This window comes from Pungitius pungitius, chromosome 10, assembly GCF_949316345.1.
Source record: "Pungitius pungitius chromosome 10, fPunPun2.1, whole genome shotgun sequence".
Taxonomy (NCBI): Eukaryota; Metazoa; Chordata; class Actinopteri; order Perciformes; family Gasterosteidae; genus Pungitius; species Pungitius pungitius.
The window spans coordinates 8,728,878-8,746,491 of record NC_084909.1 but is presented as its reverse complement, the minus strand read 5'-3'; the positions used below and the strand labels follow the sequence as shown (position 1 = coordinate 8,746,491).

Below are 17,614 nucleotides of genomic sequence, written 5' to 3'. Positions count from 1 at the left end.
GGTTAGTGCCACAGAATTTAAGATAGCAATGCCGCAGATTTGATTTGAGGTTGAAAAAGATCTACTTGACACATTGTAATACGCATGTTTTTTGGCAATTTCACCCTTGTGATGTGGGGGTCATTGTCTATAAAAGCCAGGAATTCTAACAAATGATTGCACTTTTGATGCACTATATATACATATTGAATAATGCATGTAAATAGCTTGAAATACGTGGGACAGAATAACCTGTCCGATCTGTGTTTGTTAAACAAAAAACACACCCACAGTTTTTAAAATGAGCTCGAGGCTTGTTTTTTAGTTTTCTTTTGCTGCATCACGTCACAAATTTATTCAGATCAAGTCAAAAATACATTTTTATAGATATTTTACAGATATTATCTGTCTGCTACACAAAATAAACACAATGATCAGGAGGAATTATTTACATTAATCACAAGGCCGTACACTGAGTCAGACAACAAGAAGGTATTTTGTCTGCAGAAAGAGGGCGAGGGCGAGGTGTACCGATCAACCTACAGCATCCGTTACAAAAGGACCAGTGCTTAGAGCAAACTATCATGTTGTCACGGCAGACGAGACAAGCCTCACAAATGAAAACCGGCTGGAAATCAACACGCACGAGACATTAGCAGTTACAGTTACAACACACTCAGAGTTTGTGTATCAGCCGGATCGAGGTCCTACGAATTTGACACCATTTTTTAACAATAAACCACGTAAACTGTAATGTTCAATGGAACGGCCGAAGGACCCTCTCAGTGTTGGTGGTAAATCATCTGTTGATGTTGAGTGTTTTGAGGTGATGTCATCGTGTCCAGTAGAAAGGGAAACGAAGCAAAGATGGAATCAAACAGAAGTGCAATCTATCCTGTCAGACAAGGGCAAAGTTCATCACCTTTTGGCCTCATTGTTGTGTCTAATTAGGTAGAAAAAAAGATGACACGTGTGCCATATTGGTGAAACAAATTGATCTTCTGTCCATATTTACATCCTGCCAAAAATAATTTGATATAAGTTGCAAAAAGTTTTAGAGACCCAGAGATTGAACAGATGGTAAAATACTGCATGCAGAACACAAGAGCAGTAACGGCAAATTCTTATTTGATGGCCTGACATACATGAAGTGTTTCCTTTCCACCTCTTTCCGTGCGCCCCGCTGGGCGTCCCCTCCGCCTCCTCGGCTCACTGCGGCAAGGCTTTCAAGATGGCGTTCACCTCCTCGGCCACCGCTGTCAGCGCAAACTCAAACTGGTCCTGGTCAGAACGACAAGCAGGGGGCGGGGCGGCAACAGGAAGGTGTGAGAGGGAAGGATGGATGGACGCCCACACACACACACACACACACACAGACACACAGATGTATGGTACCTTGGTGCGCACTAAGCCTGGTCTCTGGTCTCTGATGTGCTCCAGTGAGGCGGCAATGTCAATCTCCTTCACTCCTAACAACAGAACACAGTAAAATCATCCCTAGCACAGATGACGAGGCTTCGGTGCTACAAGAGAAACCTCTCAAAATAATCCTAACAATTTAGAAAACAATTGTAGCGCAATCCAATGTTGATGTTAGCTTGACACTAAAGTAAACCGTCAGAAGGACTGCTGCAGCTATGGTATTTGGTTAGGAAATAGAAACTTCCAATGTTTAAACAAAACATCCAGCCGGTCTACTAAGCCCTACTTAATGAAACATCTGTACCTTAATGCGGAATAATAATTGAAATCTGACACAAGCAGAATGATCTGACTTCTTAGGGACTCTGGCACCCCCCCGCTGTCCAAAAAGGGTAACACATATCAGTGTGCGTTGCTATGAGCAAACCTCGGCATAACCACCAAATGTTGACCTTTTTATCTTTTCAAAATATTTTCGCTTAAGAAATATATCCTAAATAAATGCGTGTTGGTGTGAGAAAACTCACCCTTGGCCATGCGGTTCAACACCATGTCAATGAGGATGTAGGCGCCAGTCCGGCCAGTGCCATCACTGTCAGGGGAACAGGTATGAAAGGAAATGATCAATATAATTCTCCTTTTTTTCACCCGAATCGGCTTCCCAAACACATATTCATACAGGTTGTACTATATGATTCAATCCATCGTCCTGTTGCACGGAAATCATTCGTTTAGTTTTATTCGTTTTTTACCCGCAGTGAACGATGATTGGGCAGGAACGACCTCTGTAGCATTTATTCACCTTCCTGAAAAATAGGAACAACAGACAGCAGAGAAGGAAAGGAGAACAAAGAAAGGCTTCATTATCAACTGGTCATTATAAACCTCGTAATCACGACTAACCGTGATCGCACATTCAATGAATAACCTCCTTCGATCCGTGACCAAGGCACAAGTTAAATGCTTAAACAGAAGGATCAAGGATCAAGAAAGAGGGAAAAGGGATGATGGTGAGATGATAAAAAAACAGGAAAGAAAAGGTGAAGAGGAAGCCACAGATTCACTGTCCCTCTTGCAGTAGCCAGTCACACCTGCCAATGCTCATTTTTGTGACTATGCAACTGGAGCCAGAGTACTAGCTGCAAACCACAAAAATGACACTGGGAGATGTTAAAATACAAACCCATCTGCCTGCACACTGGGAGAGCGGGGGAGGGGGAGGAATGAAAAGAAAAAAAGATGGATGTGATGAAGGCCGGTCGGATTTCCTTTCCATCCTGTTGAAAATCGAGGGACACGCGCCGCGGTGGCTAGTGGGCGCACGCGCAGTCCTTTACCTGCGGAAATCCAGCAGCGGCCTGGTGGAGGTGGGCGTGCCCTCAGACGGCCAGCTCAGCAGGTGGAACTGCGTCAGGGTCCTGGTCTCCTGCGTCTGCACGTTCTTCAGGTAGAAGCTGCGCACCAGGAAGTCTTTACACCAGATGTGCTCCGACACGAGGTTCACCTGATCAACGCAAGGAGACACGGGGGGGGGGGGGGGAGAAGAAAGGGGCAAAAGAAAAAATGGACAAGAGGTTCAAAACGTTGTAAAACATTTGATCCAAACATTCGAACACACAAGATGAGAAGATGGGGCAATTTTGATTTACTGTTTTTAAAAATAACCTTAGAACATATTCCTTTTGAACAAAACTACTATAACCACAGGTCAAACACCTGTCGCTCTGAACGTTTGTTACTTTTAAAGCACTATGAAAAGACGTGTGTGCTGAAGGGGAAATTAAAGGTTGTGGAAGTGAACCTCATAGATGTGGTACAGCGATGAGCCCTCATCGGGCCAGTACCGCTCGCACTGCTTCTCTCCATCTTCCACCAGAGCTGTCATCATCACTATCACTGTGCAGCCGTTCTCCCAAACCATCTGTGGGTCGGAGAGAGCGGGCGAACACAAAGACGGATTTAAAAAACACACACACACACATCTGATTGTCATATTTAAATAAAACCTTGAGTATGAGCGGGTAAATCCTCTCCAGATCAGAGATGGCACTGACCTGCCAGAAATCAGCGACGGTGTGAGCCAACGGTCCCTGTGTGGCGATGTAAGCTGGCTGGCGAGGGTCGTGATCAAACTGTGGGTTAGAGATGGGAAAAGAGAGAGCGCTGAGGATTCTCCAACAGACTAACAGAGTCACAGCAACGGGGCATCATAATTGTGTGCGTGTTTCTGAGTGCATTGGTTCAAAGATCTTTTCTTTGACCTCTTGGGCGGAGAGACATCACAGGGTTTGGCTTTGCAGATTGATAAAAAAAAAGGTGCACATGCAGGTGTCATTTTTCAGTCCAGACATTTTCTTTCTAACCTGAACCCCGAAACATCCAATTCATTAATAGTGCATCAGACATTATGATGATCGGACCGCCTGTATTTAGATCCTCAGATAATATGAGGGGATAACTGAAAGTGATATAATACATAGTCTACAAAGTCTGGGATTGTTTAAAGCATCCTTACAATGATGCTGGCATTGATGTAATCTTGTTTACTGTGATTGACGTCACTCTTCAGCTTCACCCGGGTGTGATCGTCTGCAAAAGAAAGCAGCCGTCAGGAATGTGTCACGGCATGACTGACAGCGTAAATACGACACAGAGAGAGAGAGAGAGAGAGAGAGAGAGAGGAGGAGGATCCGGCGGCGCACTAGTGAACTAACAGGGGAGAGATTCGGCGCGTCTGTTCTTGTCCACGTTGCCGGGGAGCTGCGCCGCGGCCACCGAACTGGGTTCGGCCTGGTAGGAGCACAGGGCCTCCCACTCCCTCTGGAGGCGGTCCTTATTACGCAGGTGATCCTCCATGTAAGCCTGACCGAGAGACGACACGCGCACAATGTGACTTTTCTCAGCCGGACGTTTACTGCCACGGGCCGCCCGCCTTCCGCTCCGGCCGCTCACCAGTATCATGTGACCCGTGGAGATGTCCATGTTGGACTGGGCTGGCTCCTCGCTCCAGGACGGGGTGGAGCTGTGGGTGGAGGACGGGCTGTGCTGGGGGCCGTCGCTGAACTGCGAGGAGACGCTGCTGACGCGGGACGTGTCCGTACCCCTCCGGCCGCCGGCGCCCGTGGCTACGGCGGGGCCCGCCATGCCGCTGCTCGCCGCGCCCACACAGTCCTGGCGGGACAGGGATTTAGAGGCCATGTGCTGCCGACACAGCTCCTGAGAGGAAAGGAAGGGAAAAGTATTCATTATTAATCAATAATACTGATCAATTAAAATAAGAGTTTATGTATTATATATGTACAACTATGAGGAATGTATTACAACTGAACCTTAGTTCAGACGAGCTCTGCACCTATGAGCGTACACTCCTCTGACGACGATGACACAAAGGTGAAAGGAAACAGGAGAGACCAAACCTGGTAGTCAAAGTGCGTTTCTGCTCCTCCTTCTGGCCCCAGTCCGAGCTTGCCACCGGCCACTTGCTGAGCGTGGTGCCTGAAACAGGCCACGGCCATGGCCAATACCAGCACGCCTCCTACGGCCGCCATGGACACGAGGGTGATGACGGTGCCGCTGGAGCCCTGCGAAACCCTGGTTACCTGGGGGAGACCCCGTGCATCTGTTCTCTGGGGAAAAAAAGACATTGTAAAGAGTAAATAAGAAGTGGGAAAATTACACAAACTAAAAGGTATTAATACCTAAGCAAGGTGCTATTCCCACTTGTTGACACGCACGTCTGGCCTTTTGAGAGTTGTCAACCCGAGCTAAGCTAACTCTGGGACTCTGGGAATCCAAAGGTCACTCATCTCATTCTAGCAGCACGTTCGTTTTCAGGTAACTGTACGTGACAGCCGGGTGGGCTCGATGAGAGCTTGATGTTGACTTTAAAAGACAGAGGTCTGAGAAATGATGAAGCATTTAACTACCCGTTAAAAAGACAGCAGTGTGTCATTCCAGCTCTTCTTCATCTTCCTTTCTATCATTCAATATTGTCTTCGCTCTGCTTCCCAATACAGCAGAATTCATCCATTAAAACATTCATTAAAAAGTGTGAAAATCAGTATTCAAATCAGGCTTTCTTTTGAACTGCTTTAATTGGGGGGAAATGTAGCTTTTAAATAAATTGACACACATGTTCTATTAATGTATTGGCAGGACATTTACAATGTCATCTGCAGCCCCCACTTCAATCTGTGCGTCTGTTTGTGTGTGTGTGTGTGTGTGTGTGTGTGTGTGTGTGTGTGTGTGTGTGTGTGTGTGCATTTTGTTGTTAATCCATTTCACATCAAGTTTAAATTCCAGGCAATGATTCACAGGCCCGCAATAAGGCTTCGGGTGTGTTTTAGTGTGCGAATAATGAGGTTAATGACTCCTGTGACGGTTGCCATAGCACCTGGGATCTGGGAGCCACAGTAGGGGCGGACGAGGGGAGGGGGGTAGAAGAGATGAAGCACCATGGCAACAAGTGGAACGATGGTTTGGCTGTTATGAGGTGCAGACTAGCTGATTCGTTCTGGCCACTTGCACTCCAGGTGGTAAACACTATTTGCTTAACGCACACAGACAAACACCCACACACAGCGAGCGTAGTGGGGGATGGAAAATGAGCCTTGTAACTGAGGCGGATGTGCTGCCCCCCGTCTGTGCCGCGCTAGTGCCCACAAAAGTACTAGTTCTTACGAGCTAATTAGATTCCTTTTAAGAAATTCTTACGCCACAATACCAATGTCTGGTATAAGGTCTTCCTCAACAGTATGATGGCCTGAATTAATGCACCTAACATCCCTGGTTTAATATACAAAATTGAACTCTGTAACTACAAAAGACAGTTACCAAATATAATAAGATCCATACAAAACATTTAGCGATGAGCTGGTGGTCTGTCGGGAGTCTAATTTCCCACCCGCAAGACTGATCATCGGTCAAGCTGGCAACACAGATCAGTGATTAGATCTCTGTTGCCTTGACAACTGCTTCGGGTGTTACTGATCGGAGGGGTCGCACAGGATATTTTCCCCAGAGACTGAGCTGGTTTGTGTGTGGGTGTGTGTATGTACACGTACCTCTCCCACACCGGTCTGCACAATCTTTAAGCCTGTCTCAGACTCCAGGAAGTTCTTTACAGCTACTGTTTGGGTGAGAAAAGAAAAAGAACATTTTTTTTTTGAGAAAGAATACCGGGGTAATGGCATCGGAGAAAGTGCTGTGAGATTTTCACGTTAGAGGAACGCTTTGGTCGTGTCTGTGTGCTTGAGCCTCACGCGCTTTAGCGGCCACCTCTGCTGCCGTCATGTTGTGATCATTCTGGCGGATCCGGAACGTCAGCGCAGGGCCCACCGCACTGGCAACGCAAAAGGCACAGACACACACACACGCGCGTGATGCTTCAGGGGCTGAGTAACAAAGGACAACTCTCCGGCACACTGCACAATGACGGTGGTGTTACCTTATGTTGATGAAGCTTCTGGTTGTCAGGTGAATCTTATCAGCCAGTAGCTGCAACAGCTTCACTCCGTCGTACAAGTTCAAGGGACTACAAATAAAAAACATTATTATCCTCCTTGTAGCAATCGGGTTTTGACAATCAGTGAGCTCACATATCCACTTCTTCACAGCTTTTGGCATGAGGACATTTATTCTACACACTGGCAGGTCCTTTCTGACAATAATGATTGGCTCCAAAGACAGATTTGTGCTTCTTGTTCTTGGCAGTTTATTTGCAATAGAAAAAGAAAGGTGACTTTTTGAATGCGTGCTGACCTCTGGTCGGTGACTATGTAGCCGTACTCCTCCTTGGCTCCTGTACCCTCAACCGGTTCTAGCCCCTGCTCCTTCAAGCCTGGTCCAGCTTCTGCAGGCGCGGCCTGCGGAGGCTGGGAGGCAGAAGGGGGGAGGCTCGCACTCTTGGCTTGAGGTGTAGCCGGGACTGAGGAGAAGGTGGGGGCAGCCGGGGCCCCGGGAGGCCCAGGAGCAGGGGCGGGCCTCCCCGGCTTTTGGGAGTAACTGTTTGTTTTCAATAGCTGCATCTAAGGGGAATTAATGGAAGACCTATCGGTGAAAATGAAGGTGAACGATTGCTTCTTGTGAAACATTCATGCTGACATACCTCGTTGGGGGAGATGGGGTCTTTCTCAATCGGATCTGTGTTAGGATAAATTGATGTGGAAGGATAAATTGATGGTTTTAAATTGCACAATAAATTAAAAAATCAATATTACATAAAAAGTATTCATTTTAAATGAGTTTTGACCTTGAACGCTTCATATACACAGATATAGATTTTGAAGCTTCATATATAACAATTTTATGTGTGACAGAAGGCGGTTTCTATTTAGTTTTTGATATAGAATGATTGAAAGACTACCTGTTGTGTCTTGGGTTGGCCTCAGCTGCAGAATGAGGGCCAGCTTGTAGAGCTGCTCTTGACTCAGCTGTCTCGGGTCAACTCTGTGCTTCTTCAAGACTCCTGACATCCTCTGGAGAAGGCCGTCTAACGCAGGATGTCAAAGTCAGCGTTATCTTTACGCCTTCCAATTCAAATGATTTGTGTTTTTCTAAAGATTCTAATGGGTCGCTGTGTACGTGTACGTGCTCTCATGTTTAATCTGTTGAAACAAGATTAACAGTTGTTTTCTCACCGTTGTTTCCTGACACAGCGGTGATCCGTGGAGGAACGTTTTTATTCTGCTGTGTTTGCTGTCTGCCTGCAGTACCGAGTCTCTCCTCCAGGGTGTAGTCTTCCACGTAGTCCACTGGTATCGCCAGGTCCAGGTCTTCATAGTAAGGAAGACCTGCTCATTTCATCATAGTTTATGATAGTAAAGATAATTGATTATGGTTATGTTTAAAACTGAATGTTTCTTACAAAAAAATTTCATGATATTTTCTTTTTGGTTTTTAGACAAACGGCAGCAGCTTTGATCCTGTGTCTTGGAAAACAGAGCGCGCTGCTTACCTGCACGAGACACGGATGAGCCCCCCCGTTGGCGGTAAGCGGGCTGTGCCGACGCCAGGTACTGAGACAAGGCTTCCTGTAGCAGCTGTCTGTCACGCTCTTGATCTCGTTGATTGGCCTGGGACCTTGATGAAGGGCGGGCATAACCAGCTCCAGCTCCAATGAGTGACCTCTCTATGTCATCTTCATATCTATGCTGGAATCGAGAGAGGTACACAGATTGAGCATTGTGCACGGGATTTATTTTCTTTAGCAATCATTTTCAATGCAGGTTTACAATGTTTTTAGCACTGTTGTAAAGTTTTAGTCTCTTGTGAAAAACTGTTAGCTTCAGTTGTGGATTTCATGCGCGCACACACACACACACACACACTACCTGGTGGTACGTGTAGGGGTCTAACGAGGCCGTCTGCATGCGGAGTGGAGACTGGGGAGACTCGACTATCATATAGTCCAGATAGTTGCCACCAGGAGGTGCGGATCCCGATTTAGAACTATGTTGGTGAGGGATGTTCTGTTTGGATCTGGTGACACAGAGAGAAACAAAGAGGTTACTGAGATAAATATACAGGGCTTGGGAGGAGGGAGGGAGGAAAGAAGAGGTCCAGCGGTAAATAAATGGTGGCTACAAGGGTGAAATAAACGATTGGCTCTGTCCTTTGACTCATTTTTATTGTGTGACGTGTGCACTCCTCACTGTGGATCCCTGTAGCTGGAGGGCACTTACTGAGACGGATGAGAAGAGGAGGAAGAAGGGTTCGGCTTAGAGGGGCGGGTCGTATGGGGAACTCTTTTCAGCTCCTTCGATAAAATATATTGGGTGATGTCATTTTGCCAGGAAAGACCTGTGCACACACACACACACACACACACACGCACACGTAGAGCAATTAAAGCAGTTGACAGACCAAGGTGTGTGTGAAGGCAAGGGAGATTTGCTGAAATCAATATTGTTTCTAATGGGTATATTGTGAAGGGCTGGTATAATAAATGGATATTTGCCTGCATATTGTTCTGCACTGCTTTAGTACTTGCATGTTAAAACGCTAAACCAAGATGGACACATTAGAGATTAAACCAGCATGCTAGCATAGTCGTTTTGTGCATGTTAGTAAGCTGACATCAGCATTTAGCTCAAAGCACATCTGTGGAAGGTATAATGGTCCAGGAGTGACAGAATATAGAATATCATTTTAATGTAAAAGTTTGACCCTCAAAAGAAATCACATCTCACCTTCTTGCATGAGCTGTTTGAGGACTTCCTGCATCCTTTTCAGAACAGGAACTGTCACCTGATACTGGACCAGGTCCTGCTTAGAGGTACGACACTGACCAAACAGCCCGTCTGAAATGAACACACACACAATGGAAGCGTTGGAAGTCTTATTTTGACAATATCATACTGGAGATTTTGTGTTAAATTGATTTCCACCCCAAAGTCTGGAATTCTTCAATAGCAGAAGTAAAGCAAGTTGGAGCTTTTCCAATTCTGACACATCAAAATGGCTGCTTTGAAAATACCAGCGCTGTGATCAAATGTAACAATGCCCTGCAGTTAATGACGCTTGCATTTTCTTTGCGGTTTTTGCTTTAACTGCACATATTTTCAAATATTTCAGTGACGCTGTTCTTGAAGCACAGTGCAGTACTGTAATAATACACGTAATTCATATGCAGCCCACACCACTAGCCCACAGCAGTGACTCATAGTTTAGAAGTTCAGCCCACACACCTACAACCCTCGTCACTGGTTTTGACGAGGTTCTGTCAATAAGTGTAACCTGCATGCATCCTCATGGCAACATCAAGACAAATTGTGATCAATATTATTATCTGCAAACAGTTTTCATGACCTTATCGGGAATGAATGAATACTTTAATCATTAGAAGTACATGAAGACATCAACATGAAGAAATCAACCCATACAATGCTTCAACTCATCCGCTACCGATGCATCATTACGAGGTCTTTGACTTAAGTGACACATCCTTTCGAAATAGATGTTTGACATTTTCGGACAGAAACCTCAATGAAAAGTAGCAGCAAACAGGAACGTAAGCGGTTCATACTGGACAATGCTCACTATAAGATCTCATAGAAGAGATTCTGCAGCGTGAACAACCGAGTTGGATAACGAGAATCTGAAATGCCATACTTAATATAGAGATTCCATTACCTATATGAGTCTGTATGAGTGCAAGTGAAGATATTCATGTAGAAAAAAGACTGTGACTGTGATGGGATGGGAATGAAGACAAAGCGGAGCGGACTACGTATTATGTGGCGCATTGATGAGTCACCACACCTCACTGGCTAAATCTCACTAGAGCCGACCTGCCCCCGGTGAGACGTCAGCCTAAAAACAAGTGAGTGAGCATTGATAATTTCTTTTAGACACACAGGAAACAGTGCAGCTTATTTCTGGCCACTCGTTGTATTTCCAAGTTGTCTCTCTGCAAAGAGACTGAATATTAATCAAATTTGTGCCTCCTTCCCCCACAAAACCTGATGATGTCGTGATGTGCCATATCTCGCATACTGCAGTATTCAGTGTTGGGCAGTGGATTTATGTTGCATAGAAGAAATGCATCATTTAAAATAAAGGCTCCAAGTAAATTATTCAAATCATTTTTATTTTTTTTGATGACCCACCAAACCTTCTCTAGGAGGCTGCCCAGAAGGGTGTTTCACATCAACCTGTACTGTATCCACTTAATCAACACGTCAAGAAGCTGCTTCTAGACAAGGTCAAGGTGCTACATCTGTGCACAGCGCCACTCCGGTGTCACTGTATGACCTCGCGCCTTTTAACGCTGGCCTCACACTCCATCAGGCTCAACGGGCCCACGGGGGAGAAGCTTGACATCATCGTGACCTTGGTCAATGCTTAAATGACCCTAAGGCGGCACCCCAGGCCACAAGCGCCTCCATCTCTCAATGTCTATAAGAGAATAATGGGGATATAAAGGGGAAAGAGCCCCCGTGTCCGCTGCACTATTGCACTATTTCTACCAAATGTTTAGAAGCTGTGCAGCGGTAACAAACTAACGGATCCCGTCGAGGAAGATGGTGTGCATCGCAGCTCGCCAAGACTCAATCCATCCTCCCCGCGCCCGAGAGGCGGGCAGCAGGCAAGCAGAACGAGAGGGACTTTAACTCTAATGAACCTTTTCAGACAAATGATTCCTCAGAGGCCGATTGCTCGATGCACCGCTGCCTTTTCAAAACCTCGGAGGACGCAACAAAATAAGGGAGCACCTCTGTCAATATTGTTGAGTGGAAATTAATCCCGAACATTATCGATTCAAATGATATATTAGCTAATTATTTAGCTCAATTAAAGGTCCAAATTAGCTGATCATGTTTTCATTTGTTTAGGCTCTGGTGGAAGGCATAATTCTTCCTATTCAGCAGAGGCCGGCTGCTTTGTTTAGTTTAGTCTCACTGAACATAGAGAGAGCTCATTCATAATTATACTGATTCAACTCTCCAGAAAACAAGCCTGCAGCAAAAAAGTTGGACTAATGAAGCAGTCAAATAAACACCTGTATATAACTACCGCAGTATTTGCATTTGAAAAGAACATATAACATAAATAACATTAATACTAATTTAATTGAATCTTCGTGTATGTCTGTATTCTCTGTGAACGTTTCAAAACTAGCTCCTGTTTTTTTTTCTTTTACAATATAATCAATATTCCATTAGCATTTAAATATTTTCTCTTTGAGGCCTTGGACATCAAACATGTCATCCAAAATCATAAAATCGTTCCTTTGCACACAGATTACAGTGATGAATAGTGCAGCGGAATAATTGATTAACAGCGTCTGAATGTTTTCTATTGATTTTGCTCCTATTGTCTCGTGCAGTCAAACCCACCGTGAACCTCTCCATCTAAACTCAAATCAGCGGCTTGGTACTCCTCATGTGTTAGAACCAGGGAGACCTGTGTTGTCACTGTGATGTTTACACTGTCTGTGATCTTACATATTTTCCCCCTACAAACTTCAAATAAAGGTCAATTTGTAATAATTCTTTGTGCGAAAAAACAAATACAAATTGATTGCAGCTAACTTTCAATTACTGGCTCTTGAAGAGGGATAAATCAGAGCGACTGACAGAGAGACAAAAGGCTTATTTCAACCAATCAGACTGAAAACCAGTGAGTAGTCATTATTTTCCTCTCAGACGAGCATAAATGCAGCCCTGCGTCTGCTCTCGAGCTGCAAGCACGCTGAAATCCATTCTGTACGCCGTCCAATGGCTGTTCGTGTGCGTAAGTGCAATTTCCACAGAGAAGTGCGTAAGTGTGCGTCAGTGACTCATTGCTGTATTGCCACAACAACTGTGGGGGTGTCAACCTGACGGTGATGTCAGTGTTGCCATGGAGACGGTGGAGCCAGGGAGGGGCTTAGATGACGATCAGGAAAGGCAGAGGGGCAGGTGACGGCGAGAGATGGACACATGGGGCCGAGACAGGAGAAATTGTGTGAGTGTGTGAGTGTGTGTGTGTCCAGCTGCAGGGTTAATAATTGAATATGCTGAAGGGGTAAGAAAAAGATGAAGAAAGTCTCTATCAACAGAGATTTAGTGTGTGTGTGTGTGTGTGTGTGTGTTGTACTCACCATCTGAGCAGAACTGATCCCATGAGCACAGCTGTCTCTCAAACAGGCAACCTGGCTCAAAGGACAGAGAGGACCAACAGTTAGTCCAGATCCTCCTCCCTCACATTGAGAAAATACAACAAAGTGAGCTTAACCCGGGCCTTCTCGTTATAATCAGCCTCAAATGGTTACTAAAACATATACACAAGTTATTTGTATTGAAATTCTCTTGACCTATAGTGCACAATGCTTTGTATGATCACATGAGGGCATTGTGTCACGCTTTGATATACAGGGGGTAAAATATCTGGATGTGAAATACTAAATTATACTTTACTAGATTATTGTTGGGCAACACCTCCAGCCTACTTTGTTAAGTGGTTTGTAATTGAACAGTGCTGTCACTAGTATTTTTTATTTGAAACTCATTCTTAGCTGCTCCGCTTATTTAAGGGACCTCATTGCAGTGTGGGACGGAGCAGGTGGCTCACGGCAGACGGGAACGCAGCCGAACCTGCACGGATTCTTGTCTTCTTCCGTTCTCATTCAACAACACACGTCTCTTTTCACCCCTACTTGCCAAAGGAAAATTCCCTTTTTGTCTTTATTTGCATGTTCATAAATAAATGGTATAAAATCGGTGTTTACAGTATGAGAGAAAATGAGAGATAATTACGATCCCAAATCAAATGCAAAAGATCGAGGGCGGGTATCTGTTTGGCAGAAAGATTGTGAATTGAATTGATAGAAAATTATGATTACAATTTCCTCAACCTTTAGATGAAGTGACGCAGAACCGTTACAGCATTTTCAGTGACTCACTCACTTTTTTTTAGGAGAAACACACACGCTGCATACACAGCGTTAGTGAGTATGTTGCATGTCTCAGATCTGTTTTTACTTTGAAAGTTGAGGCAATTGAATGGATTCAGGATATTTTTAATGACAAATGGGACATTTGATTTCTGGAATTCTTAATTTCACCTCTTTCAATTTTGTGGAAGAAAGCTCCCAATCAATCAAGTTCAAACTTGGTCACTTCTTAAAAACAGCTTGTTTGGTAACGTTTTGCAAAACGACACACCCTTTATTACAGAGACCATGAGCTCTACAATCTGTGGAGGGTTGAGTTAACCTTTATGTGTACAGCTGAAATAATGAGCTGCCTGAGTGATTGTCACACACAGTGGCTGCCAGAGGTCGCATTCTAGATAAGACATTCTGCGTAAATATCATCCTCATTAGCAATGCAAATTAGCAGAAAGATTCTAATCAATCTCAAAAGGATTTTTAGGTGAAACCTCATTATATGGAATCTGCTCTCAAGGAAACGTCTGAGCCTTCTGCTCTAACTTAAACATCGTACTGGGAATGTGACCATGGGCAGTCGGGCAAAGATGGATGGCTACTGGAGTGGACAGATGGATGGATGCATGTGTGAAAGTGGAGCGAAACGCAGAGGCGTTAGTGGACAAAGGGAAGCAACGGTGCTTCCTGGTTTCTCTCCATGGTGCTGAAATGGAGAACGGCTTCCCGTAGAGCTGCATTGTTCATTGTTATGTGTTTGTTTTCATGCTCCTTTAGTAAAACAATTTTCTCAATGATTTCTGATTTTTTGTTTGTTTTATGGTTTCCTCGCTATGAATGAAAATACACTGCAATTAATTGTCACTAAGGTGATTCATTAATTACATTACATTTTGGTAATTGCATTCAAATAATTACTAGTAATTAACAACAGACAGTAAACACTATCTTTAAGGACCTCACTCTGTGTAAGAAGTAAAATTAACTTGTTGCATGTATCAATAATAAATGATGCCAGTCTATTGTGCCTATAATTAATCTATAATTAAAAATGAACCAATTGCATTAATGAAATGACTACAGCTGCCATTGTTGTTTATATTAAGACGTCACTGTCACAGCCCTTTATAAGGCTAAGAGTGAAATTGTTGACACTTTTCATACATCACAAAATATTTTCAACTTGTTTTTGTTTTTAAATCAATAGAATATGCAACATATATACGTATATATAATTAAAAATACATGTATGACTCCTAGCTATAGTAGTTTTGTTATTAATGCATGCTGTGTTTTTCTTGACCTAATCCATCTATTTCCCCAAAACGGATTTGGTGGTTTCTCGAGTCTCTTCCTCTCGGACTACAAATAAACAAATATCGTTACTGCTCGTTACTGCTCTGAAAGGTTCTCGGGCTGTACGTGAAAAATAAATAAAACACACTAGACTGAGGTTTTCTCTTGTTTTTCATTCTCTCTTCCGCCTCACTCTAATCTGATTATCAGCTTCTATATTTACCCACACACATCATCCCCATGTGGCAAATCATTTACAGGGCGTGATGGAAGAATGACCCATGAATAAAGATGTTTCTAGATCCGGAATATTACAGGAGCATGACTGTGATGCCACAGAGGACTCCACGGTCGGATGAGATCAACGTAAAGTAATTAGCTACTTCGACTCATCGTGTACCTGTGGGAATATTACAGGAACACGAGCGTGCATTTCCGCAACCATCATCAGCAACCATCTCCTCGATCTCCTTACCGTATTTGTCTGAGATTGCTGGTTGGCACAGGGTGGTTAAAAGGAGCAGAGCTCGCCATGGCTTGAGGTGTTGCATGATCCTCTGGAGCCTCCGAGCAGCGGAGAGGATGCGGGGAGAAAGATGCGGAGTCGCGCTGCGTCGGTCCCTCCTTCAAATCCCCATCGTTGTCAAACGAGTCGCAGCCAGGTTCGACAGCTCACATTGCACCCAGAGAGCCCATGTGACGGAAAAAAACATACAAACGAACGGCTGAAACCCCCCCCACTAATTCCACAGTGGACAAGGCGGGGCGTGAAAATGATGGGAGGGGGGGGCATGTGCACGCGCAATCTAGTATTGATACACCGCTGCTCGACTGTGGAAATAACGCAAGCTTCAACCTGAAGCAGAAAAAGCTCGCTGAGATCCAAGGGATCGACCTGCAGCTACGTCATCACGGCCTGACGAGTGTCATCTTCCACCCGTAAAACTAAACAACACGTCATGAGCTTATTATTCATTAAGGCGCACGCGCACACAGCATGGGGAGGACAGCTTACAGGTGAGCACGTGTTGGCCAAGTCTGACCTGTCTAATGTTGATACGCTTTTGTTAATAGTTATATTCTTTTTTTGATGCATCAATAAAATCACACCTTTGTTACCTGACATGAAGGCTCAAATGTTCATCTGATATGAACGCAAGTTTTTATTTGGTGAATAAAAACACATTTTTGATTTTATAAATGATCTTCAATACCATATGATTGAATTAATGGCAACATGCTCAATCAACAAGGGGCTATGCCTATCTATCTATCTATCTATCTATCTATCTATCTATCTATCTATCTATCTATCTATCTATCTATCTATCTATCTATCTATCTATCTATCTATCTATCTATCTATCTATCTATCTATCTATCTATCTATCTATCTATCTATCTATCTATCTATCTATCTATCTATATATCTATCTATCTATCTATCTCAATCTAGTACATTATGAATGTCCTAACCGTGGTCCGAGGCTTTGTTAATGATCCTAATTAATCCTTTGATTGGAAAGAATCGGATATTAAAGCCCATACTAAGAAAGCCCCACTTTCACTGAGGAAGCTGTGTCACAGCAGTCCATGTGGTCCAGTTGTCCTCTTGCTCCCTCTGGTGTCTTCCAAATAAAAGTAGCTCTCTGTACATATACACAGATATAGATAGATATATTCAATATAAATGAAAAAAATGTCTACGTTCATGTTAAATGTAGAAGCCTTCTGTGATAGTGAGACCTTCACAATTGGAATAGGTGTCAAAATGTTCCTTGCCCCAAGTTATATTAGAAGGCCTGAACCCGGATTTTAAGCCACCACACACTTTTTCCCATGATCTCTTCCATGTTCAGCAACGTCATGTTCCTAATTAAACTCATTATATTATTATAAGTCTACATATTACACCTGCACCCTTTTTTAGTACAATAATAGTACTAAAAAATACAAGTAGTTATCATAGATATTATTAATCTTTTCTGAACATCAACAAAAATGAACTCTGTGTCAGACCTGGAGCTTTCCAAACAGCATTGAATACGTGAAGACCTTTTTTAATTCATGAAATGAAAGGAAGAATTCTTGAATCTGGCCCTTATTCCTGCAGTTATGCAATCCTTGGCATATCACAAGCAGCATCCATGAATGTCTCATCACATTAAAGGATCAGCATCGCTTAAGCTTTCAAGAGGTTAGATGCACAATTTTAGTACAAGTAGTGTTCAAATTGCTTGTTACACAATGCTCTACTTACTGACAGAAGTTTGTGGCAGCTTGACTGTGATAAAAGGGGAAGAAGCCTTTGTGTCCACCATGAGTCATAAATCATGTTACTTGATATGACGTCAAATTGTTGACACATTCCCTTGTCTCTGGCTTTTGATGTAATATCTCTGATATACTTCAAATAGATTTGGAACAAGTTCCCCCTGTATGTCTACATATATATTCTGGTTTCCATGTTATATGCTCAAATCCAATCACCAATTGAAAACATACACACACACACAAACACAAGGACTGCCTACGTCGATCCGTCTT

General features: G+C 43.7%; 1 protein-coding gene across 1 annotated transcript; it reads right to left on the bottom strand.

Moving 5' to 3' along the window:
* Positions 1–281: 281 nt before the first annotated feature.
* ptprna (protein tyrosine phosphatase receptor type Na) lies at positions 282–16,021 on the bottom strand. Its single transcript, XM_037488827.2, has 24 exons — positions 15,543–16,021; positions 12,986–13,036; positions 9,591–9,701; positions 9,084–9,201; positions 8,733–8,880; positions 8,357–8,552; positions 8,040–8,192; positions 7,766–7,891; positions 7,508–7,542; positions 7,162–7,427; positions 6,848–6,934; positions 6,663–6,742; positions 6,465–6,529; positions 4,818–5,027; positions 4,354–4,617; positions 4,116–4,263; positions 3,917–3,990; positions 3,456–3,533; positions 3,203–3,322; positions 2,739–2,905; positions 2,154–2,207; positions 1,929–1,993; positions 1,375–1,448; positions 282–1,260 (listed from the first exon to the last, which is right to left on the bottom strand). Exons 1-24 carry the CDS (start codon positions 15,616–15,618, stop codon positions 1,189–1,191), a joined length of 2,838 nt encoding a protein of 945 aa, XP_037344724.1. The 5' UTR covers positions 15,619–16,021; the 3' UTR covers positions 282–1,188.
* Positions 16,022–17,614: the final 1,593 nt, after the last annotated feature.